The sequence below is a fragment of the Ovis canadensis genome, chromosome 16 (assembly GCF_042477335.2).
Source record: "Ovis canadensis isolate MfBH-ARS-UI-01 breed Bighorn chromosome 16, ARS-UI_OviCan_v2, whole genome shotgun sequence".
In the NCBI taxonomy this organism is placed as follows: Eukaryota; Metazoa; Chordata; class Mammalia; order Artiodactyla; family Bovidae; genus Ovis; species Ovis canadensis.
This window is the reverse complement of record NC_091260.1, coordinates 84,990,223-85,014,541: the sequence shown is the minus strand read 5'-3', so window position 1 is coordinate 85,014,541 and position 24,319 is coordinate 84,990,223. Positions and strand designations below refer to the sequence as shown.

The window sequence follows — 24,319 nt, the reverse complement described above, 5'->3', positions numbered from 1 at the left end:
ATGCAGGAAGCAAAGCAGCGGCTGTGCCCCTCGCCTCCCAGGATCTACAGTCCAGTGGGCAGGCCTGCCGCCAAGCACACAGACTCTTCCACTTCCAGAAGATACAATGCCGAGTAACTGTAGCCATCAGGCAGACAACATGCGAAATGTGAGACAAAATATCTGAAATCTTTAAACATGCATCGCTCAGTCAGCAGGACATCAAGGAATACTCAAAGGGACTAAAACCTAAGTGCAGCTGAGAACCCAAAGAGAAACTTTTAAAAACCATTTTTAACGGATGTACCTCCTTTAAAACACAGAAGGAAGGCAAGGTTTGGGCTGCAAGGAGGGACGGAGAGGGTGTCAGTCAGAGCAAACACTGATGTGTGGAAGAAGAAGACTGGCATGGGAGGGCGGAGACGAGGGGGACACAGCCCTGGCCGCGACGGCGATTTGAGGTGAAGATTTCAACATTTCTTGTATTAATTAAATGTGGAGGTTGAGTAACTAATTCATAATAAAATTTTCAGGCTAATCATCAAGACAACAGAACGGCTTAACGTTCAAAATAAGGGAGAGAAAAAAGTAGAATGAAAAAATGTAATTAATTAAAAGAAAAACACGGGAAAGAAGAAAAAAGAGATGAGGAAGAGTGTAACAAACAGAGAGCGCGGAATTCCAGATGCACCACCAGCCACAGCCGGTGCGAGTGGGCTAAGTAGGCCAGCTAAGAGATGAGGGTTAGAGACAGGAAATAGAGGAGAGCAACAGAGTGGGAAAGACTAGAGGTCTCTTCAAGAAAATCAGAGATACCAAGGGAACATTTCATGCAAAGATGGGCTCGATAAAGGACAGAAATGGTATGGACCTAACAGAAGCAGAAGATATTAGGAAGAGGTGGCAAGAATACACAGAAAAACTGTACAAAAAAAAATCTTCATGGCCCAGATAATCACGATGGTGTGATCACTCACCTAGAGCCAGACATCCTGGAATGTGAAGTCAAGTGGGCCTTGGGAAGCATCACTATGAACAAAGCTAGTGGAGGTGATGGAATTCCAGTGGAGCTATTTCAAATCCTGAAAGATGATGCTGTAAAAGTGCTGCACTCAATATGCTAGCAAATTTGGAAAACTCAGCAGTGGCCACAGGACTGGAAAAGGTCAGTTTTCATTCCAATCCCAAAGAAAGGCAATGCCAAAGAATGCTCAAACTACCGCACAATTGCACTCATCTCACACGCTAGTAAAGTAATGCTCAAAATTCTCCAAGCCAGGCTTCAGCAATACGTGAACCATGAACTTCCAGATGTTCAAGCTGGATTTAGAAAAGGCAGAGGAACCAGAGATCAAATTGCCAACATCTGCTGGATCATCAAAAAAGCAAGAGAGTTCCAGAAAAACATCTATTTCTGCTTTATTGACTATGCCAAAGCCTTTGACTTTGTGGATCACAATATACTGTGGAAAATTCTGAAAGAGATGGGAACACCAGACCACCTGACCTGCCTCTTGAGAAATCTGTATGCAGGTCAGGAAGCAACAGTTAGAACTGGACATGGAACAACAGACTGGTTCCAAATAGGAAAAGGAGTGCGTCAAGGCTGTATATTGTCCCCCTGCTTATTTAACTTATATGCAGAGTACATCATGAGAAACACTGGACTGGAAGAAGCACAAGCTGGAATCAAGATTGCCAGGAGAAATATCAATAACCTCACATATGCAGATGACATCACCCTTATGGCAGAAAGTGAAGAGAAACTAAAGAGCCTCTTGATGAAAGTGAAAGAGGAGAGTGAAAAAGTTGGCTTAAAGCTCAACATTCAGAAAACGAAGATCATGGCATCCGGTCCCATCACTTCATGGGAAATAAGTGGGGAAACATTGGAAACAGTGTCAGACTTTATTTTTGGGGGTTCCAAAATCACTGGAGATGGTGATTGCAGCCATGAAATTAAAAGACGCTTATTCCTTGGAAGAAAAGTTATGACCAACCTAGATAGCATATTCAAAAGCAGAGGCATTACTTTTCCAACAAAGGTCCATCTAGTCAAGGTTATGGTTTTTCCTGTGGTCATGTATGGATGCGAGAGTTGGACTGTGAAGAAAGCTGAATGCCGAGGAATTGATGCGTTTGAACTGTGGTATTGGAGAAGACTCTTGAGGGTCCCTTGGACTGCGGGGAGATCCAACCAGTCCATTCTGAAGGAGATCAGCCCTGGGATTTCTTTGAAAGGAATGATGCTAAAGCTGAAACTCCAGTACTTTGGCCACCTCATGCGAAGAGTTGACTCATTGGAAAAGACCCTGATGCTGGGAGGGATTGGGGGCAGGAGGAGAAGGGGACGACAGAGGATGAGATGGCTGGATGGCATCACGGACTCGATGGACATGAGTCTGAGTGAACTCCGGGAGATGGTGATGGACAGGGAGGCCTGGCATGTTGTGATTCATGGGGTCGCAAAGAGTCGGACACGACTGAGCGACTGAACTGAACTGAACTGAGGAAATAAGGATTGTTAGAGTGAATATCTCTGTTTACAAAAGGCACAGAAAGGTTGAAAGTCAAAGGATGGGAAAAGATACACTGGAAAAACACTAACTGAAATACATTTGGTAAAGCTATATTAATGTCAAAAAATTGATTTCAGGGTGAAAAATATTACTGGAAATCATGAGAGCCTATCATTTAAAAGTCATTAAGATTTTGTTTTATCAAGCAAAGAGAATAATTTTAAATTTGTGTGCTTTTAATAACATCACCTCAAAAGTATGAAACCAATATTGACAGAACTATAAGGAAAAATACATGAATTCATCATCAGAGAGAAAGATTTTAGATAGTTCTCTCGGTACTTGATAGATCAGAGAAATAAAAATCAGTAACAATTAAAGAAGATTTGAGCAGTGCACAAAAGGGTTAATCATGGACAGACATAACACTGTACTCTGAAACTGACGCTCACGTCTTTTCAAGCCCACTTGTAACTTGTAAATATTCTGAAAATACGCATGCATGCTCAGTTGCTCAGTCGCGTCCAGCTCTTTGCCACTGTATGGACTGCAGCCCACCAGGCTCCTCTGTCCATGGGATTCTCCAGGCAAGAATCCTGGGGTGGGTCACCATGCCCTCCTCCAGGGGATCTTCCCGACCAGGGATAGAACCCGTGTCTCCTGCACTGCAGGCGATTCTTTACCCACTGAGCCACAGGGGAAGCCCGTATTGAAAATATATTGGTCAATAAAGCAAGTCACAGTAAATTTCAAAAGACAAAATCATGAAGAATGCATGGTGAGCCCTCGAGCCAGTTAAGCTGGAAATCTGCAGAAAAGATGGCTTGAAAGCCTTACGTTTGGAAATAAACACATTTGTAATAACATGGATCAAAGCAGGAAACACAGCAGAGCTGAGGGGTGTGTGCAGGTCAGAGTGTGTGTGTGCTCCGCTGTGCTGGACTCTTGGTGACCTCGTGGGCTGCACACCACCAGGCTCCTCTGTCCATCAACGTGTGTGGCTGCAGCTAATGCAATTCTCAGAAATAAACCAACTTGAGGGTCTAATGTGAAAGAAGAAGGGCTGAAATTAACAAGCTGAGCATTCAGTGTTGCTAAAAAAAAGTGAAATAAATAAAAAACAGTCATAGGAAATAATAAAGCATAGGGTACTTGTGAAATAGAAAGGTAACATGTAATAGAATTCCTTTAAAATGATAAAACAGTAAAGATCTGGTAAGATTGATCAAGGAAAAATAGCAAATAGTATTAGGAAGTAAAAGGAACATTGTATAGCATATTATATATAAAGCATGATGATATATGCTATAGATATTTACAAGATGGCTTGAAATTATTAGGAACAAGTTTATGCTAGTAGATTTAAAAATATAGTAAATGCCTAGAAATATAGCTTATTAAAATTGACTCAAGAAAAAATAAAACACCCAAATAGTCATATGGCTATTTGAATGAGTGGTTAAAATCTTCCCACAGAGAAAAATCTAGGCCTAGACAGTTTGTTTTTTTTTTTTTTTTTTTTTTGGCCTAGACAGTTTTAAAGCAATTTCTACTACATGTCAAAGGAAAAATAAGTCCACCCTATATTGAGCCCATGGTACAGAATTGTAACGGAGGTTCTGATGTGAGCTCACATTATGCGCACAGACACACAGACACACACACACACACACGAGTGTGCCTGCGCACGTGTGCCCGCCTATGCGTGTTCGAGCTCTGCCTGCTGAAGGGGCCACTCCAGTACAGGGGACACAGCTGGCCTTCAGACCTCAGTTTCCAGACACAGTTCACCACTGAAAGGGACTCATGCCTTCTGGCCTCTGCCCAGAGCGGGAGCAGAGAAAGGATGAGCCTAGATCGTCCATGCTGGACAGCAGGGCTGTGTTCAGAGCACGAGGGGACATACCCCTGGGACCCAGGCCTCCTGAGGGGACATACCCCCAGACCCAGGCTTTCTGAGGGGCACCCGGGCCTCCTGAGGGGGCTCCCCCGAGACGCGGGCCTCCTGAGGGGCTCCCAGGATGTGGGCCTCCTGAGGGGCTCCCCAGGACCCAGGCCTCCTGAAGCGTCTCCTCTGGCCACATCGGGACAGTCTCAGCATTAAGATGAACGAGGGTGGAGACAGATGATAATCCAGCAAATGAGATGGGATTCTCTAAATCCGCATGGATATAAGTAAGTGAACGACGAAACAGACACCATGGTTCCTGACCAAACTGCCAGGAGAGAGAGCTCTAGGCGGGTGACTTTTGAGTGGAGGTGAATTATAAGATGCCCAGTTGGTAACTGCTATAGGAATGATTCAGGCTGGAAATGTCAGTGGATGCTAAAATTGGTGAAAGTGAGAAATGGAATGTTTGAGTCTTGAAAAACAAAGTATTAATTAGCTACAAAGAGGGAAGCCCTACAGTGGGGAATGCCAGCACACACTGTCCCCGTGACCAAACGTGGCCTCACCAGTCCCGGAAGAAACTGACCCCGTGAGCCAGGCCGCAGAGGGTGTGAGGACACTTCTTAGTTTCGTGATGTTCCCGCTGCACATGCTGAGGACTCAGCAACAAACGGGACCTCAGGGCAGCCTGCAGAGCAGCTTGTCCCATCTTGAGTCGAGAAGGACCAGGGGCATCTGGATGGAGAGTAGCTCGTGCCTGGCTGAGAGGATGCTCTGGGCAGTCGGTGAAGTCCCGGGGTGGAGGGGGTGTCTCTGGGCAGAGGACAGTGGGTGTCGTTCTTACAACATCTCTGCAAGCTTGATATTGTCTCAAAACGCAAACAAGAAGGAATAGAGAAAACTGTGGACCTGGGAGATTGCTGAGGGTATGAGTCAAGGGGAGAAGCTGGAGGAGGAGCAGCGGAGAGGGTGGGGCAGAGGCGGGCAGGAGCTGGTGCTCCTAGAGCTCGCCTCGAATTTTTAGGGGAAGGAACCAGTCCTTTTGCAAGGGAAGAGTGTGCTCTGAGCAGCAGGGTTTCTTGCAGCCACGTTACCACCAGCGGTTCCACAGGCTGAGCCACGGGCCCCTGAGGGGACAAGTGCTGGGAGGGAGTGGAGGGGGCTTCTGGGGGCATCTGGCCCAGCTCACCTGCAGCCGCTTCATGACCAGGCGCTGGGGTCTCCCTTCTCCAAGCGTTTGCTCAGAGCCGCCTCTGGAGGCCTCCTCCAGCCACACTGGGACCTTCCATGCTGGGCTGTGTCCCCAGATGGGGGTGGAGACTGACCCAGCCATGGAAGGCCCCATGGGCAGAGACCTCCCCACACCCCCTGCCCAATCAGCCCTGCCTGTGGGTGGCGAGCCGGGCAGGACTCTGGTGGAAGTGACCCCTGGAGTCACTGGCGGTGACCGACGGGCTCCAGGAGGGGTGACGCGCAAGTTCTGTACTTGGAGGCTTCTTTGTAGCTTTACTCACAAACTCATCCTGTGCACACGCATCAGGCTCTGTGACGGCCGGGCTGGCCGCTCCTCCAGACCCAGCCTGTCCTTGGCTGGAGCTGCCCCGAGGACAGTCTGCCCCTTCCAGCCCCTTCGGCCTGGAGTCCCTGGCTTGGTGTCATGGTAGATGAGCAGGCGCTGGAGCAGCAGCAGCGGGGAGGGTGGGGCGGGGGCGGCAGGAGCTGGTGCTCCTAGCGCTCGCCTCGAGCCCGCAGGGGAAGGGGCCAGTCCTTGCGCGAGGGCAGCGCGTGCTCTGCGCATCCTCTCTGTCTGCCTGTGAGTTGCAGCAGTGGCATCTGCCTTGCGTCCTGTGGGCTCTTTGACTGTGGTGAAGGGCTCTCTAGTGGTGGTGATTGGCCTTGGCCTGCGACGGCTTGTGGTGGGGCTTGGGTCCCCGGCCAGAGAGAGGCCAAGTCGTGTCAGACCAGCGGTCAGTGACCGGGCCTCTGGCCCTCAGCTTTGCGGAAAAGGATCCCCACGAAGACGGAAGGTACTGAAGCAGGGGAAGAGCAAGGTGCGCGTGGACAGACGCAGGGGCGGGCTCAGAGAGCGTCTCTCTCTGCGCCCTCGTGGCAGTCTGAATTACTTTTATGGGGCATTTCTTCTGGGTTTCCTTTGGCCAATCATTTTGATTTCCCTGGTTTCCAGTCCACATTTGATGTATCTCAGGATCCTCCCCTGTGTTTGCATGCGTCCCTTAGCCAAGATGGATTTTACAAGGGATATGGGTAGAGAACATCCCTTGACATAGCTCCCCCTTTGACCCCCAAGGAGCCTTTACATGCGTATGTGGTTGGGGAGGTCTCCTGACTTCTGGGACGAGGTGTGTGTGGTCTGGGCAGGGCCCAGCCTCCTGTCTTAGCTGTCCTGCCGCCCTCATTTCGGAGCTCCAGTCCACGGGGAATGACTGCAATTGCTTTACCCCGCGGGGTGGCATCTCCTCCTGCCTCAGTGGTGGGGGGAGGGTTTGTTTGCCCCCCAGCTTGTGGGGTCTTGGTTCCCCCACTAGGGATGGGACCCTCATCCCCCACATTGAACGGTGGGCTCTTAACCCCTCGACCGTGAGGCAGGTCCCCCGTCCTGCTTATCTTGACAGCATGCAGTTACTCATGGAATAAGTACCTGACTTTATAGCACTGTCTCTTTTCCTTTTGGTTTTGTCTGCTTTTCCGAAACGTTTCTTGAGCCCTGGGCTTCAGACTGTTGAAACTTAGTGAGAAACCCAAATGGTTGACCTCTTCTACCACGAAGAGTGTGTGGAACAAAAACGCATGTGAATAGAATCCCCTTTTCTTTTTCTTCCAAGAGCTCCTTTTGGTTGTCTTTTTTCCTTTTTCTCTTTAAATTTATGGATTTAGTTTAACTGGAGGATAATTACTTTACAATATTGTGATGTTTTTGCCACGTGCTAAGTCACACAGTCGTGTCTGACTCTTTGTGACCTAGGGACTGTAGCCCACCAGGCTCCTCTGTCCATGGGATTTTCCAGGCAAGAATACTGGAGTGGCCCTCCTCCACAGGGTCTTCCCGACCCAGGGAGCAAGCCCGTATCTCCGGCATTGCAGGCAGGTTCTTTACCGACTGGGCCCCTGGGAAGCTGTACATCACTATGAATCAGTCAGAAGCGTACATGTGTCCCCTCCATCCTGAGCCACCCCCAACCCCTCCAGGTTGTCCCGGAGCACTGGCTTTGGGTGCCCCGCTTCAAGCATCAAACTCAAACCGGTCGCCTACTTTACATATGGTAATATGCATGTTTCAGTGCTATTCTCTCGAATATCCCCCTCTCCTGCTTCCACTGAGTCCAAAAGTCTGTTCTTTATGTTTGGGTCTCCTTTGCTGCCCTGCACGTAGAGTCGCTGGTACCATCTTTCTAGATTCCACGTACATGCATCAATATCTGGTATTTGTCCTTCCCTTTCTGCTCACTTCACTCTGTTTAATAGGCTCTAGATCCGTCCACCTCATCAGAACTGTCTCAAATGCATTCCTTTTTTACAGCTGAGTAATACTCCACTGTGTGTGTGAACGACAGCCTCCTCATCCGTTCACCTGCTGATGGACATCTAGGCAGCTTCCGTGTCCTGGCTATTGTAAACAGTGCTGCGATGAACACTGGGGTACACGTGTCTCTTTCAATTCTGGTTTCCTCGGGGTATCTGACCAGTAGTGGGGCTGCTGAATCGTATGGTAGTTTTATTCCCAGTTTTTTTAAGACTCTCCATACTGTTCTCTATGGTGACTGTATCAGTTTGCGTTCCCACCAACAGTGTAGGATGGTTCCCTTTTCTCCAGCATTTATTATTTGTAAACTTTCTGAGGATGGCCGTTCTGACTGGTGTGAGATGAAACCTCATTGCAGTTTTGATTTGCATGTCTCTAATAATGAGCGATGCTAAGCATCTTCTCATGTTTATTGGCCATCTGTATGTCTTGTTTGGAGAAGTGTCTGTTTACGGCTTCTGCCCATTTTTTGATTGGGTTGTTCATTTTTCTGGCATTGAGCTGCATGAGCTGCTTGTACATTTTGGAGATTAATCCTTTGTCAGTTGCTTCATTTGCTAGTCTTCTGAGGGCTGTCTTTTCACCTTGCTTATAGTTTCCTTTGCTGTGCAAAAGCTATATATGAGGAGATAACAGTCGAGGAGATAATAGTTGAAAACTTCCCTAAAATGCTTGCGTCTTGCACTGCAGCATGGGGATTAAGGAGAGAGCACAGTTCCTCTGCAGGACTTGCAGCCCTGGGCTCCTGCCCGCTGGACCCCAGAAAGCCAGTGAAGAGGGGTGGGCTGGGCACCTGTGGAGGTGGGGGCTCTGCTTTCCTGGTGCCGTTGGAGCCAGATTGAGCTGTGAAACCTCTGGGGCTTCCCTGGTCATTGTGGAAAACAGGGACACTCTTTCTGTGGAAAACCCACAAGCTGATGCGGTCTGAGTCCTGGGGTGGACTCTTGTTTTCCAAACATGAGCACGTCTATTCACGCGCACGATGCTTCTTCTCCCTAACTGAGCTTGGGGCTCTGAATGCAGTTTGCGTCCCTCCTCCGCACCTGCCTAACTGTGGGGCTCGAAAGGACACGCACCCACGCCCCGATCCCCTCCCTCGGGGCTAAGAGGAGAGCTGGTCCAGCCCCGGCCACGTATGCCCACGTGCTTCCGGTCACCTTTCCTGGGCTGGGCGGGCAGACTCTGGCATGACAGCACATAGCCCTGCGAGCACGTCTGTTCTCGGCAGCGTAGGTGCAGGAAACCGCTGCCCCTCTGTGGGCCCCTCTGCTGTCGAGTCGCAGGACGGCACTTGCTGCCAGCCTGTGTGATTCACGGTCATCCTCCAACGGCAAGACAAGGAGTTTATCTTTTATTTCTTGAAAAGCGAGGCGTGGGCGAGAGTTTGAATGTCTAAAAACTGAGGTGCTCCATGAATTTGATGCCAGAGTTGTGGCGGGGTCTGCAGGCATGCTGGGGTGGGAGCTCGGGTCAGAGTGGGGCCCCACATTCTCCATCTGCCCCCCAGGCTTGGCCACTGGTTCCCCCGGCAGGTGCACTGCACTGCCTGGGACCCACACGTGCCCTTGGACTCGTGGGGCCTCTGGACCCCTGAGCGGTGTCCCCAGGATCACCCAGAGGGGCTGGTGGTGGGGGCAGGGGCGAACGAAGCCAGTTAACCTCCCAATCTCTCAGGAAGGTTGGTTCTCCAGGTCCTGGGCCCCTGTCTCAAGGAGGGCATGCGGTCCCTGTAGGAAGTTGCAGGGTGCCCACCGGAGGGTCGAGTTTGCCTGATTCCTGGGCTTGGTCTCAGCTGCTGACAGGGAACGGCCAAGAGCTGCCACCACAGACGTGGCTGCGGTCACTCCTGTCTCAGCTCTCCTGCTGTGACAGACACGCAGACATCACCATTCAGTCCTGCAGGCCGGAGTTCCGAGGTGAGGGTGCCCCGTGGCTGGGCTCTGGTGAGGACTGAATTCTGAACTGTCCTCACCCGGGAAGGGGTGAGGTGCCCCCAGGGTCTGCTAAAGGACACTCATCCTGCTCGTGGGGCTCCTCTCATGGCCCAGAGCCCCTCCCAACACCGTGACCTCAGGGGACAGGAATGTGGGCACACAGGCGTCCGTGTGGAGGCCTGTGCCGAGTTGGTGGCAGCAAGACACGGAACTTCAGGGTGCCGCTGCCCAGGCCCCTCTCGAAGCCCCTCAAGCGAGTGCACCTCAGGGGGCGCCGAGGTCCCCGGACAGCTGCTCTGAGCCTGTGTTCCTCCGCCGAGCAGGCCCTGAAGTGCATCTGGGCTGGAAGCGTGCAGGAGTGGGGGGCAGGCCTGCTCCTTGGGGTCCCGGGGGCTCCAAGCTCTCTGCCTCCCTCCACGCTGACCTCCCTCCGCAGCATGGAGAGAGCTGGGCTGCGCTGTGGTCACAGCAGCTGCCTCCAGAGGGACACATGGCCGAGCGTGAAGGCAGCCCTGGGCGCACAGGCCGGGGTGGTGAGCTACTGGACCAGGGCTGGAGGGTCGGAGCCAGGCTGTGTGTGCGGTGACCTGACCACTCCAGGAGCTGCCGCTCATCTGAGCTGAGGCCCGGCCCAGCTTCCTGGGGTACCCCGGCTCCTCTCTCGTCACCCTGGTGGTGGAACTCCTGCACCTCGAGCCCAGACAGTCCCCTCCACCCCACATTCCCTGTGTCCATAATCTGGACTCACCTGCCCTGTCCCTGGGGAGCTGTCTGGGAGCAAGGTGGCTTCTGGGCATCATGCACTTCCAGAGGCAGAAACGGGGCATCTCTGGGTTTTTCCTCCACCAGAGACACTTGGCAACTCTCAGTGGCCAGACCCGAGCACAGGACCCTGAGCAGCGACAGGTGGGGCTGGGTCCTTGGGGCACGTGGCTCGGCCCAGAGTGGCAGCTGCCCTGAGTCTCCTCTGTGTGAAGGACAGTGAAGGAGCTGAGGTATGGCAGGGCTGAGCCCCCAAGGGCAGTGGCCTCTCCAGCCTCCCCCCTAGGCTGGGTGCAGCCCAGCCCACACAGGGACGCCCGCTGTCTGCAGATAATCACACACATCTTCTCTTCTCCAGGCAAGGCGCTCAGGGATGTGCTTGGACATTCGGTCGTGGCCAGCTCTTTGCGACCCTCTGGCTACAGGCTGCTAGGCTCCATGGGGGTTTTCGGCAAAAATACTGGAGTGGGTTGCCATTTCCTCCAGGGATCTTCCCCAGCCAGAGACCAACCCCGTCTCCTGTGCCTCCTGCATTGCAGGCAGATTGTGCACCGCTGAGCTGTTAGGGAAGCCTCTCAGGGATGCAGGGAGGCAGTGGAGTGAGGGAAGCTGGTTCCAGTTGGTTCTGCGGACCACTGGTGGACGGGCCAGACAGGGCAGTGAGAACCTCTGCTGTGGCCAGAGCTCTGGGGCCTGTGGAGGGGAGGGAACCCAGGGCCTCCAGCTGAGTCCTGGGGTGCAGGCAGTCTCAGGGCTCAGGCTGAGCTGTGCCAGCCTCAGGGAGTCCGTGCGTTCCTGGGATGGGGCAGCCCTGACTGGCCTCCTCTTCTGCCTGCAGGCCCTCAGCTGTGTCTGCAGACGGTTCAGAAGGCGATCCCAGGCTCTGCCCTGGGCCAGGATGGCTTCTGTGGGGCTGGGGGTCTTGGCGGCCCCTCCCACCACCCCTCGGAGAGCAGGCTGTGGGGAGGAGGCCGCCTGCCTGCTGGGTGGGCCGGGTGGGTCGTCAGTGCTAGCCGGAACCTGCGTCACGTGGCTTGGCCCTCTTTGGGGACAATGCAGGGCCAGCTGGGGGGGGACAGCAGCTCAGCGGGGGCACGAGGCCCTTAGACGCGCTGGCTCGCATTTCTGGCTGGACCCCAGGGGGTTCCTAGAACCCTGGGCCGTGGGGCACCCCCGCCAAGACCTTCCTTGCGGAGCCCAGAGGCCACAGCAACTCCTCTCCAACTTCTACAAACTTCCCCCTGGACCACCCACCCCACATACACCTGCTCTCCGCTAGCTCTTCTCCCGGGCCTGTTACCAGGGGCAACCAGGAGCAGGAGACAGGGGAGCATGGTGGTGGGCTCACCCTGTGTCTAAGAGGAGGCCTGGCGGGGAGGGCGCCAGCAGTGGGGCTGAGGGCTGTCTGCGGAGACCCTGCCTGCAGCCTTGGCCTCCTCTGTGGGCGCCACTCAGACGGAGCTGGGCTCAGTCCCAGGTCATCGTGGGTGAGACCCTCCCCCCACTGCCCGCCATGGCAGGGAGGGAGAGAGGCCGGCCCTGGAGAGAGATGCTGAGATGAAAGAGCAGACCCAGATGCTGGCCGCAGGGCCACGGGGAGTGCGGGCTGTTCCTCCCCCTCGCCGCACCCCTGGGGGTGCTCCCCACCCCCCTGGGGGTGCTCCCCACTCTCTCTGTCCCTGCTGCCCCATTGCTGTACCATCCCCCCCATTAAGAGCACTGGCACCCCCAGCCCTCCAGGCCCTGGCTCTGACCCCCACCCACACCAGAGTTTGCTGCCCTGGCAACTTCCGGCCCCCTGACCTGGGGGGCTGTGCCTCAGAGGGGTTTTTGGAAGGCCGCGCTCCCCCGCCCCCGCCCTGGCGGGGCCTCCAGGACAGCCTCGGAATCGCATTTGGCTTCTTCCAGTCTCGCCGCAGGCCTGGGGGTGGGGCGCGCGGGCGGCCCTGCTCGCACGCGAGGCTCTGGCCGCGGGCCAGGCGGCTGTCACTGCGGCGCTGACGCCCCATCGCGTGACAGCGGCCCGCGGAGGCCCTGCCGGGCGTGCCCCGCGGAATGTGGCTGCGGAGGCGGGAAGCGGGAGTGCCCGCTGGGGGCGCACGCGATGCTGCCGTGCTGTCGGGGGGCAGGAGGGGGGGAAGTAGGAAGGGGACCCCACTTCTGCCTCCAGAAGCGACCTCTGCTCCCTGCGGCCGCCTGTGTCGGCTCTGGCCCCTGCAAGCCTGTGTTCTGGAGTTGGGGGGCTTAGGGTCCCCAGCAGGGGTCAGCGAATCCCCCGTTTGGTGATGTCACCGCCTGGGGATGTCCCAACCTCCAGCTGCCGGCAGCAGCACCCCCACTCGGGGCTGCAGGGCTGAGAAGCAGAAGAGCCCGGAAGCTGACTCCAAACCTCCCCTTCCCCTTGGGGAGGGGCGGGGGACACCCCCACAGTGCGCTTTGCGGTTGGTCAGTTGGGAGGCCTTGCTGGTCTGGGTACTGGAGAGGAGGGCCCTGCTGGGTGGGGGAGTGGGGTCCTGCCTCCCCCACCCACGCCCCCCGCTCCTGGCCTCAGACCACCTGGGAGATGTGGCCTCTGGGTGGGCTGTTGGGCTGGACCCTCTGGGAAGCCCGCAGAAGGGGTGGGAGTGGGCCTGGGCCCCAGCCTGCTCCCTCCTGGGTCTTTCTCAGCCTCAGAGCCGGGCTGTGTGGTCCTCAGTCAGAGGCGGGGGGCACCTGGGCCCCAGGAGGTTTCTGTGGACCCCAGCACGGCTCCGGTCTCACGAAGCCTCTGCTCAGGGAGGGCTGGCTCCAGGAGTCTTGGGCACTCACCTTTCAGCTTTCTGAGCAGAGAGGCACACACAAGGGATCAAGTGTTAGCGCCTCTGGCTTCTGAGCTCAGAGCTTTTTTGGTGCCTTGAAAACCAGCAACCAAGAGGGGGGTTCGGCTGCTGGAGGGAGAGAGAACCTTCCCTTTCGTGGGGCAGGGAGGCTGGCTGTCTGTGCCTCTGCCCGGGGCCCCGGTGCACTGTCCTGTTTCCCAGAACTCAGCACCTTCTGCTGAGGAAACGGGTTCGTATCTCGTTCCATTTACTGTGGGAGAGGGAGGGGATGGAGCACAGCTTCCGAGGAGGAGGGAGGGGTTGGAGCACAGCTTCCGAGGAGGAGGGATGGAGAGGCCACGGCAGGGCCACCGAGGGGACCGCGTGGGTGGGGCTGAGGGCCTCCAGAGGAGCCCTTTCTCCCTGTGGACACCCTCAGTCTGGACCAGGGGCGTGGAAGAGGGGTCAGCTTGGCTGCTGCCTGTGTGTCCCTGTGTGTGTGTGTCTGCGTGTGTCTGCGTGTGTCTGTGTCCCTCTGTGTGTCTGTGTGTGTCTCTCTGTGCATGTGCGTGACTGTGTGTGTCTCTTTGTATGTGTCTGTGTGTGTCCTTGTGTGTGTGTCTGTGTGTCCCCTTGCGTGTGTGCGTGACTATATATGTCTCTGCGTGTCTGTTTCTGTGTGTGTCTGTATGTGTGTCTGTGTGTCTGTGTGTGTGTGTCTTACTGTGCCTGTATGTGTCTGTGTCTGTGTGTGTCTGTCTGTGTGTCTGTGTGTCTGTGTGTGTGTGTCTTACTGTGCCTGTATGTGTCTGTTTCTGTATGTGTGTCTCTGCATGTGTGTCTGTGTGTGTCTCTGTGTGTCTGTGTGTCTGTATATCTGTGTATGTGTCTGTGTGTCTCTGCGTGTGTGTCTGTCTGTGTGTGTGTGTATCTCTGTATGTGCATGTGTCTATGTGTTTGTCTGTCTGTGTGTGTCTGTGTGTCTCTGTGTCTGTGTGTCTGTATATCTGTGTATGTGTCTGTGTGTCTCTGCGTGTGTATCTGTCTGTGTGTGTGTGTATCTCTGTATGTGCATGTGTCTATGTGTTTGTCTGTCTGTGTGTCTGTGTGTCTCTGTGTCTGTGTGTCTGTATATCTGTGTATGTGTCTGTGTGTCTCTGCGTGTGTGTCTGTCTGTGTGTGTGTGTATCTCTGTATGTGCATGTGTCTATGTGTTTGTCTGTCTGTGTGTGTCTCTGTGTCTGTGTGTCTGTATATCTGTGTATGTGTCTGTTTCTGTGTGTGTCTGTGTCTATATGTGTGTCTGTGTGTCTGTTTCTGTGTGTGTCTGTGTGTGTCTGTGTGTCTGTTTCTGTGTGTCTCTGTGTGTATGTGCATGTGTCTATGTGTTTGTATGTCTGTGTGTGTGTCTGTGTGTTTCTGTGTGTGTGTCTATGTGTTTGTATGTCTGTGTATGTGTCTGTGTGTCTCTGTCTGTGTGTGTCTCTGTGTGTGTCTGTTTCTTTATGTGTCTATGTGTGTGTGTGTGTGTGTGTGAATGTATGTGTGAGGGGTCTCTGTTTGCACTGGTCCCCATCCAACCTGGAGGGCACACTGGGGGCCTGGGACCCTGCATTACTGACCAGCTCCTGGGGGAGCCCATGGCCCCTGGCGGGAGTGTCCAGCACGACTTCTGGTTTGGGAAGAAATGTTGGGGAGCTCTGCGGTATGCTTGTATTTTACCCCAACACCGGATGAGGCAGTGATGGCCTGCAGGGCCCTTGGTGGCACTAACACCCCCCAAATCAGGGGAAATGAAAGCGCAGCCCTGGAGGCCTCCATGGAGGCGTCAGCGCCAGGCCCGGCTCCTGGCCGGGACCCTCATAATTCCAGGAGCTGATGACGGAGCGTGGAGTTCAGGGCTAGGATGTGGACGTCTGTCTGTCTGAGCGCGTCACCTCAAGTGCAGATGAGGCCAGAGCGGGGTAGGGGCGGCAGGGGGCTCTGGCAGGGGTGGGGGTCCACGGGGCACTGGCTGCTCCAGTCTGGGTCAGGCCGGGGCTCTGGGACGGAGGGACGGGAGGGGGTGTGCGGGGCTCCAGGCTACTGGTTCCCTCGAACAGTGGTGTCCAGCTTGGGGACCTGCCCAGGCTTGGGTCTTAAGAGGGGAGCTTTGGAACCCCTGAAGGGCTGCTGAAGCGGGGAAGGTGGTTAAGAGGCTCACTGGGGGAGGCGGAGAACAGGGTGGGGTGAGGTCCTTGGGGTGTGGCCAGCTGAGAAGCCCCGTCCCTGAATGTCCCCCACCAGCTGCCCGGTGCTGCCCTGGGTACCCGGGAGGAGAGCAGACCTGGGCCGGCGTGCCTGCGGAGGGTGGGAGCCGGGGACGCAGGAAGAGCGTGACTGACCGTGCCCCCCTCAGCCCTGCAGGAGAGGTGCCCAAGGCAGCTGGTGGCTGCTGCCCCGTCGCCAGGAGACCGGGGTCCACGCAGAGGGTCTGCAGGCTCAGCCGTGCTGGAGGGAAGGCTGCTGCTGGAGGTGAGCCCCCAACCCCGCACCCCTGGGTCTCCTGGCCGCATTGCGGCGTCAGTCGTGACCGTTCACAACCACCAGGAAGCTCAGTCTCAGGAGGGCTTGGTTGCAGGTGGGCTCCAGGACCTCTGCACAGCACACACGGGTGACCCCCAGGCCCGTGGGCTTCAGATGGGAACCTCGCTTTCCCTTCTGCATTTTTTGGTTTTACTTGTCGATGCAAGAACCTAATAAAATGCCAAGTGGGCTCTTCCCCTCAGACTGAGGGCAGAAAATCATGCGCTGTGAGTCCCGGGCTGACCCCGTTGTTGACCTGCACACCAGACGTCACGGGCAGGGCAGGCCTTCTCACCAGAGCTGGGCCTGCCGGGCGGTTCTGAACAGCTTTTCCTGACAAGATAAAGGGAGGTGGGGCTCCCCGGGTGGGATCAGTCACTGCTCACAGGGCGAGAGTGCTGCGATGTCCACCAGAGATGCAGGCCCTCCCGGGAGGGCGGGGGTGCAGGCTGTCCCTCCCCGCAGGGTTGGGGTGCAGGGAGCAGCCCGCAGCAGGCTACCCCGTAAGTGGCGGCCGTGGTGGCCTTGCAGCCAGGCTGCCCTGGCTGTCCTCCCAGGCCCACGTGTCCCCTGCGTGTCTGCCCGCGGGCCCAGAGCTGAGCCTCTGGTTCTGGGCCCCCAGCGTTGTTTGGCGGGCAGTTCTGACCCCAGATGAAGTCAGCCCTCCGTGGCCCCCAGTTCAGCATGTCTGTTAGGTGACGGGATGGAGGGCAGGTGCTGCTCAGGTGGGAGAAGTCGGCCCGCCTCTGAGAGCGGCTTGATCCCTGCAGGTGGCTGGTCTGCAGCCCAGGCTGCTCCACGGCCTGCATCCCCCTCCCCGCCGGTCATGCTGGGCGTGAGAGTACTCCCGGCTTGTGCCTGCTCAGGTCCCCCGCCTGCCAGGCCAGCGCCCCCTCGGGGTCTGAGTGTTGCGCGGGGACACGCAGTGACCTTGGCAGTGGCCACAGGGCCTTCCTTCCCCGGTGGCCCCGACAACTCCTCCCCCTGCGGCTTCCTCCGCGAGGAAGGGGGGCCCAGGAGACACCTTTTCATCTCAGCCAGGCTCCTGCCTCAGCGCTCTGTTAGAGGTGTGGACGAGGAAGAGAGGGTAGCCGACTGGCTCCTCAGGGTCTGCCTTCCGGCCCTGCCCTGCCTGTGTCTGCTCAGCGGCCCCCGCCCCCGATCAGGCCCCCGACGGCCCGCGTCACCCTGCACCTTGCTGTGCAGGCCACGCAGCCCCCACCACCCCCGCCCCACAGCCCCCGGGCCTCGGCCCTGCCAAGGGGTGTGGATGCTTGGAGGCCCTAGGAGCTTACAGACCGTCTCTTTCCTAAAGAGGTGAAAGCATGTGAGGACAGATGGGGTTCTCACAGGCAACAGGGTTTGCATTTGATTCACAGGGTGCTGGGGCCTCCAACCCCAGGGCCCCATGGAGCAGAGAGCAGGCCCAAGAGCGGCGTGCTTTGAGAAATGTTGTGCTTTCGGAAGTGGAAACGTTCCCGTATTCATTACTTATCGGGTTTGTAGGAAGCAAATCTTAAATGTTATTTTTCCTTTGAAGCTGCTTTCTTCTGCTAGTACTAGTGAACGTGGAGAATGTCCTGCCAGCCTGGATTTCATTCTCGCCAGATGATAGCTGGCATCACTCTTTCCCTGTTCATGTTCAAGATTAAAATGACATCTTAACCATAAAATCGTGTTTAAACTTTCGCTCTGCACTGTAAACACGGAAGCCAGCGCACACAGCCCGCTGTCCCGGTTAGAGTGCCGGGCACCGTCCCACACCGGGGCTACCGCCCAGGACCGCACTCCCCCGGTGTCTCTGGGCTGTCCTGCCTCCACGGGGGAGAGAGTCCTGGGCCTCTGTGCTTTCGGCCGTGTCGTGGGCCTTGGGCCACCCCCACCGAGGAGGGTGTCTCCTGTCTGACTGAAGACACCCTGACCCCTTGACCTGGCTGGAGATGAGGTGTCCTGGGCTGCACGGGACTCTTCTGAACAGTGTTCTTTCTGGCGGTTAGGGCGAGAGCACTGAGCAAGTCCTCCCCTGAGGCTTCCCTCCTGCTCTCGGTTTGCAGCCAGACCCCCACCTGCCCCGGCGCCGCATCCCGCGCCTGTGCCCGAGCGGCCGGCACCTGCGGTGCTGGTGTCTCATTGCACCGGCGCTCCCAGCCGCTGAGGCCTCCAGATTGTTTCCAGGCTGTGCGGACTGTGAGTAGAGCTGTGATGAGCATTCACGCACAGGTTCCTCTGCACACAGGTTTCCCTTTGCTTCAGATGATGGGCGTGTGTGTGCTTAACCTTGCAAGAGGCGGCCACGCTGCTTGCCTGGGCGGCTGTGCTGGTGCGTCCCCGCCACAGGGACGGAGCTCTAAGCTGCTCCAAGTCCCTGGTTTGCACGGTGTACCCAGCTGTTTTAGGAGTTGGGCCCATGTGGCTTTAATTTGTGTTTCCCTCATGACTGATAACGCTGAGCGTCTTTCCGTGTGTCTCTGCCATCCACAGACCCTCTTCGTACGCTGTCTGCTCAAGCCTTTGTCCATTAAGCAAAGACTCTTGACTGCTGCGTTCTGAGCTCAGGCAAGCATCCCAGCAAGCCCCCCTGCACGCAGGTTACGCAGCGTTTGCTCCCAGCCTGCCTTGTCTTCTCAGTCTTTTTCTTTTGTTTTGTTGTGTTTTGTTGGTTTTTTTTTTTTCTGTCTTTGCATTCTTGACAGGGTCTTTCAGAGTGAAAGTATTAACTTTGACAAAATTCAGTCTGTCCATCTTTAACAATAGGCCGTGACTTTGATGTCAGATCTAAGAACTCTTCACTTATCGCAAGGTTACAAAGGTCGCTCTTGTATGCCTGAGTCCAGTGTTGCATGCTGCTGCCTTTAGCTCTAAGTTTTACACTCAAGTCTGGGATCTATTTTCAGTAAACTTTAGGGTAAGGTAGGAGACATAGGGCAAGGTTTCTTTATTTTTGCATATGAATTCTAGTTTTTTCAGAACCATTTATTCAAAAGCTGATCCTTTCACCATTGATCCTTTCACCCTTTATACCTTCAGAAAAAAATCAGCTGGTCATGTTTCTGAGTCTGTTTCCAGACTCTCACCCGGCTCGTCGATTGCATGTCTAACCTTCCACAGATAAGCACCTTGCTGTCTTAACTACCACGTTGGTGCCGTTGTTGAGCGGCTCGGTTGTGTCCGGCTCTTTGCCACCCCACGGACTGCGGCTCAGCAGACTCCCCTGTCCTTCGCCGTCTCCCGGAGCTGGCTCAGACTCCGCCCGCTGAGTCGGCGACGCCGTCCAGCCGGCTCAGCCGTCTCCCCTTCTGCCTTCAGTCTTCCCCAGCTTCAGGGTCTTTCCTGATGGCTCAGCTCTTCACATCAGGTGGCCGGAGTGTTGGGGTTTCAGCTTTAGCATCAGTCCTTCCAAGGAATATTTAGGGTTGATTTTCTTTATAATTACTGGTTTGATCTCCTTGTTGTCCAAAGGACTCTTAAGAGTCTTCTCCAACGCCACAGTTCAAAAGCATCAATTCTTCAGTGCTCAGCCCTTATGATCCAACTCTCACATCCATACATGACGACCGGAAAAACCATAGCTTAGACTAGGTGGGCCTTTGTTGGCAAAGTAATGTGTCTGCTTTTTCTTACGCTCATTTTGCTTTTTATAGATGTCTTAGCTTGAGAAATTTCCCACTATTCCTTCATTTCTGAGAGTTCTTATTATTAATGGATATTAAAAGTTTTGTTAGGTGCTTTTTCTGCATCTGTTGAGATCATGGTTTTTCGTCCTGAGTCTTTTCATATTTAATACTGTGAATTACATTAATTGGTTTTCAAATGCTTCCTCAACCTTGCATGCCCGGGATAGACCTTATTTATGTATCGCTGGATTCAGTCTTGCTAATATTTTGGAGATGTTGCGTTTATGCCCATGAGAGCTACTTGGCTGTTCTCTCTTGATGTCTTTGTGGCGGCATGCCGATGCAGGCTTCATAGCATTGGGTGGGAGTGTTCCCTTTTCTTTTCCCTGAAAGAGTTGGTGTAGAATTAATGTTATCCCTCCTCAAGTGATGATAGAATTCGCCAGAGAAAACAACTGATCTGGGGATTTTCTTTAGATTTTCTTTAGTTTAAATCGTAGAAGATTAAACTGTGAGTGCGTTTTCCTTCATTAATAAAGGACTGTTTACATTATCTATTCCGGTGTGAATCTGAGTAGTTTGCGTCTTTCAGGGAGCTGGTCTGCTCCAGCCACATTGCTGATCCGTGAGCGCAGCGCTGTCCACGGCTTTCGCATGTTGCCCTTTTAATGTCTGTGGGTTCTGCGGCTATGTCTCATTTTTTGTTTCATTGGTAATTTGTGTTTTTCTTTTTCTTAGTCACTTGGGCTAGAAGTATATTCACTTTATTGATTTTTTTCAAAGACACACAGCTATTAGTTTCACTGATTGTTGCTATGGGCTGGATACTGTGTCCTCCTGACCCCCACCAAAATTAATAAAATTCAGATTCACGCTAGACTGGAGACCTCCCTCCAGTGTGGCGGTGTTCGGAGGTGAGGTGGTCATGAACCAGGTTGGTGCGCTTGTAAGAAGCCCTGCCCCTCCCTCCCGAAGGACAGGTCTGTCTGAGCCCGACTGCCGGTCCTGGGTGAGGTGTCCGCAGCACATCAGCCACGTCAGGCCATCCGGTGACGCTGACGACGTCTGCGTCCTTGCTGGTGCGCCGTCTGCTCTCACCTGAAAGGCGCCTCTAGTTCGGCTGCGGACCCCTCGCTTCTCTTCTGAGTTCTGTCAGTTTTGCTCTGGGTTTTGCAGACTCACTCAGGGTTACGTTTTCTTCTTGAGTTGACCTTTCTGTCGTTGTCATCAGGCGCCTCTTTATCGCAGTCTTCCTGGGGTCTGCTTTGTCTGAGGAACCGAATACAGTCGCGCCAGCTTTTGTCTAGTCAATGTTCCTGGGCATACCTTGCTTCATCTTTTCGTCTTAACCCATTTGTATTATTGCATTTAATGTATTGATGGTATATTTTGGGGCCTTTTTTTGGCTTTGTTTTTCTGAGTCCTGTCCAACAGCATCGTCTTTTTAATTGGTGTATTTAGGGCATTTATATTGCAGTAATCGTCGACATTATTGGATTTCAGTCTACCATTTCACAATTTTTCTATATTTGTTTCTTTTCTACCTTCCTTTTGATTTCCATTTCAGTTTATCTGCTGACCTTTGCTGCTTAGCTTTGACATGCTTGGGCCTGGGTGTATGCTGGTTTATTAGATCGTCCCATCTCGGGTTTGCTGAGCTTTCTGAGGGCTTCCCAGGTGGAGCTGGTGGTAAAGAACCTGCTGGCCATTGCAGCAGACGAAAGAGACTCCTGTACGATCCCTGGGTCTGGAAGATGCCCTGGAGCAGGGGCGTGGCTACCCACTCCAGTATTCTTGTCTGGAGAATCCCACGGACAGGGCTTCACAGTCCATAGGGTCGCAAAGAGTCAGACACAACGGAAGCAACTTAGCACGCATGAAGAGCTACCTGAGCCTATGAATTCATGTCTTTCGCCAAATCTGGGAAGTTTCCAGCCATAGTCTTCCAATAGTTTCTATTGCCCCAGTCTCTCTCACTTCAGAAGCCCCACTGCCCAGCTGTTAGCCTTTCTCATCCTGTGCACAGGGACTGAGGCCCCCCTCACTTTCCCCTGCATTTTCTCTCTCAGGCTGGTCGCTTCCTATTGCGACTTCACTGGCTCTTCTCTGTCACCTCCATCCTGCTCTTCAGCCCATCCAGTGAAATTTTTACTTCATGTGCTTTATTTCTCACCTGAAACTCTCAGTTTCTTCATGGTGTCTGTTTGTCGTCTGAGATGCCGCGTCTTTCCCGGCGCTTTCCTTTCTGAGCGCTTCTCTTCTCTCCTGGAGGAGGCTGGCCGTTCTGCGTCCCTCCCTGACCACCGGTCGTCGGCCTCTGCTTCCTGTCTCCTGAGTGTGACCCGCACATTCTGGGTCTATGTATGTGCAGTAATTGTGGCTGTGCGGCTGGCTGAGTGAGGCGCGGGTTCCTGACCTGTTCTCAGAGCCTGTGAACTTGTTACTTTACACAAAACTAAAGGCAGGACTAAAGGCGTGGACATTCAAGCTTCCCCGCGGGGCTCGCAGCGCTGAGGCTGCACAGGGGCCCGCGCCCGCTCCTCGAGTCCGGCACGCTCAGGGTTTGTGGGTCTCTGGGAAGAGGCTGATGGAGCCAAACCCAGGAACCACGAGAAAGCAGCTGCATGGAGACGGCCGTGCGGAGAGGAGCAGGTGCACAGAGAGGCCACGCGGCCCTCGGGCTCCTCAGACACGGGGGCACGTGCCCATGCAAGGCCAGCTGGAGACCCTAACAGCGCTCAAAACTTACAGGCATGGGAGCAAAACCTGGAAATCCGTGGAAGGGTCCAGAGTTTGAGTCCTCCCGCACGTAACTGAGGAACAGGCGGAGAAAAACAGGAAAGTTGGGGAAGTTACCAGGCCCCGGGGACCTGTGTACTCAGAGCTCCAGAAAGATCAGAGGGGAGGAAATGGTCAAGGAAGCGACCCAGAAGATTCCCAGAACCCAGGACTGAGTTTCCGGCCCAAAGGCCCCGTGGGTGACCAGTACAGAAAATGAGAAGGACCAAGTGTTTCAGTTCAGTTCAGCTCAGTCACTCAGTCATGTCCCATCCCATGGACTGCAGCGCACCAGCCCGCCCTGTCCATCACCAACTCCTGGAGCTTGCTCAAACTCCGTCCAACGAGTTGGAGATGCCATCCAACCATCTCATCCTCTCTTGTCCCCTTCTCCTCCAGCCTTCAGTCTTTCCCAACATCAGCGTCTTTTCAAATGAGGCAGTTCTTTGCATCAGGTGGCCAATGTATTGGAATCAGGTATTGATCAAACCAGTCCATCCTAAAGGAAATTAGTCCTGAATATTCACTGGAAGGACTGACGCTAAAGCTGAAGCTCCAATACCAAGCTTTCACCTCTGTGAAACTCCACACCCAGCCCAAGAGGGTTGGCTCTGAGACAAGGAGGCGAAGTCGGGAAGGCCACGGGGAGGTGCCTGAGGGGAGGGGGCACCTGCCTGCCTTGGAGGGGTGGGGGCGCTCCTGGGCCTCCCAGTTCCACTTTCTCCACGTGAAGCAGGCCGTGACCAAGTGGCAGGTGGGGGCCTGGAGCCCGGGGCCCACCAAGAGGTGGGGAGAAGGTGGTGGGCCGCTCGCTGTGGGAGTGCGGGGGTAAGACATCGCCCAGCGGTCACTGAGGACAGCGCATCCCCCCCACCCCCGCTGAGAAGCGTCCGGAGCACCGAGCAGCTCAGGTTCTGGCAGAGCCGTGATGCAGCTCCATCGAGCAGAAGTGAGCTGTGGTGGTGGGGCAGGGGGCAGGGGCACGCGGACACCTGAAACCCTGGGAAGCCGGGTGCAGCCACTCAGGGAGCTGCGAGTAAGCCGCTCCGCTGCCCCGGCTCCGGGCGGCCGCCGGAGCAGGAAGCCCTCAGACTCTGCGCTTTTACTCTGCCCTTCGTCCCTCTGGGTGTCCGTCAGATGCTCAGGTTGCCCCGCTCTCCAGCATCCGGCAGCTGGGACGGCCCCTTGCTGTCATCGCCAGGCTCCTGCTCTCGCTAACTGGCCTTGCCCGTGCACCATGGGCCCTGGCTGGGGGTCTAGCCTCTTTATCCTCCGTGTAATACTCTTGCTGAGGGCTAATTTCTGCCCTTGTATTTTGTAATTTCTATTGACTGCGCTTTCCTGGGTTTCTTGTCCTTCTCTCTAGCTCCCCATTCAGGCTGTGCTTTCTCGTGCTAAAGGGGCCGCGCGCTCCGCTTCAGTTCTTGGGGACCACCTGGTGGCCCCGCATGGACACAGTGGCTGTCCAGAAGTTGGATGGCACAGGCTCTGCCACGGTCCTCAGTTCTCCAGGCCCCTCTGAGGTTCCGCACGCGGGCCCCTTCTCCACAGCCCCCGAGCGCTTCCCCGTGGGGCTCCTGTGAAATCTTTCTGCGTCTCACCCGTGCTTCCGCACTTGGATCACGACTTGGGCAAGCATAGACTTCTAGGTTCGAAGGTTTTCCCTCGACCGTCGTCGGTCCTGTCCGACGCTTTGCAGCCCCGTCCGCCGCCGGGCTCTGAGACCTCCTCTCTGCGGCAGGTCCGCTCTAGCTCTGTCTGGAGCTTTTGTGAGCCTGTCTTTGGCCCTGATACTCTTGAATTTCACTGTGATATGTCTCTCGTCTTGTTTTTCCTGCTTGGTGCTCTGAGTTCTTTCCATCTGAGGTCTTTCTTCTTCAGTTTGGATGCTTTGCCCGTGTCCCTCCCGGACTGGTTCCCCCTCTGGAGCCCCACGCC

General features: G+C 54.9%; 1 protein-coding gene across 1 annotated transcript in view; it reads left to right on the top strand.

The window, feature by feature from the left end:
* Positions 1 to 24,319, top strand: part of AHRR (aryl hydrocarbon receptor repressor) — an 86,167-nt gene that overhangs the window by 25,474 nt on the left and 36,374 nt on the right. The window contains exon 4 of the mRNA XM_069555804.1: positions 15,823 to 15,938. Within this exon, the coding sequence (XP_069411905.1) occupies positions 15,823 to 15,938 (116 nt within the window). The remainder of the gene's footprint in view (positions 1 to 15,822; positions 15,939 to 24,319) is intronic.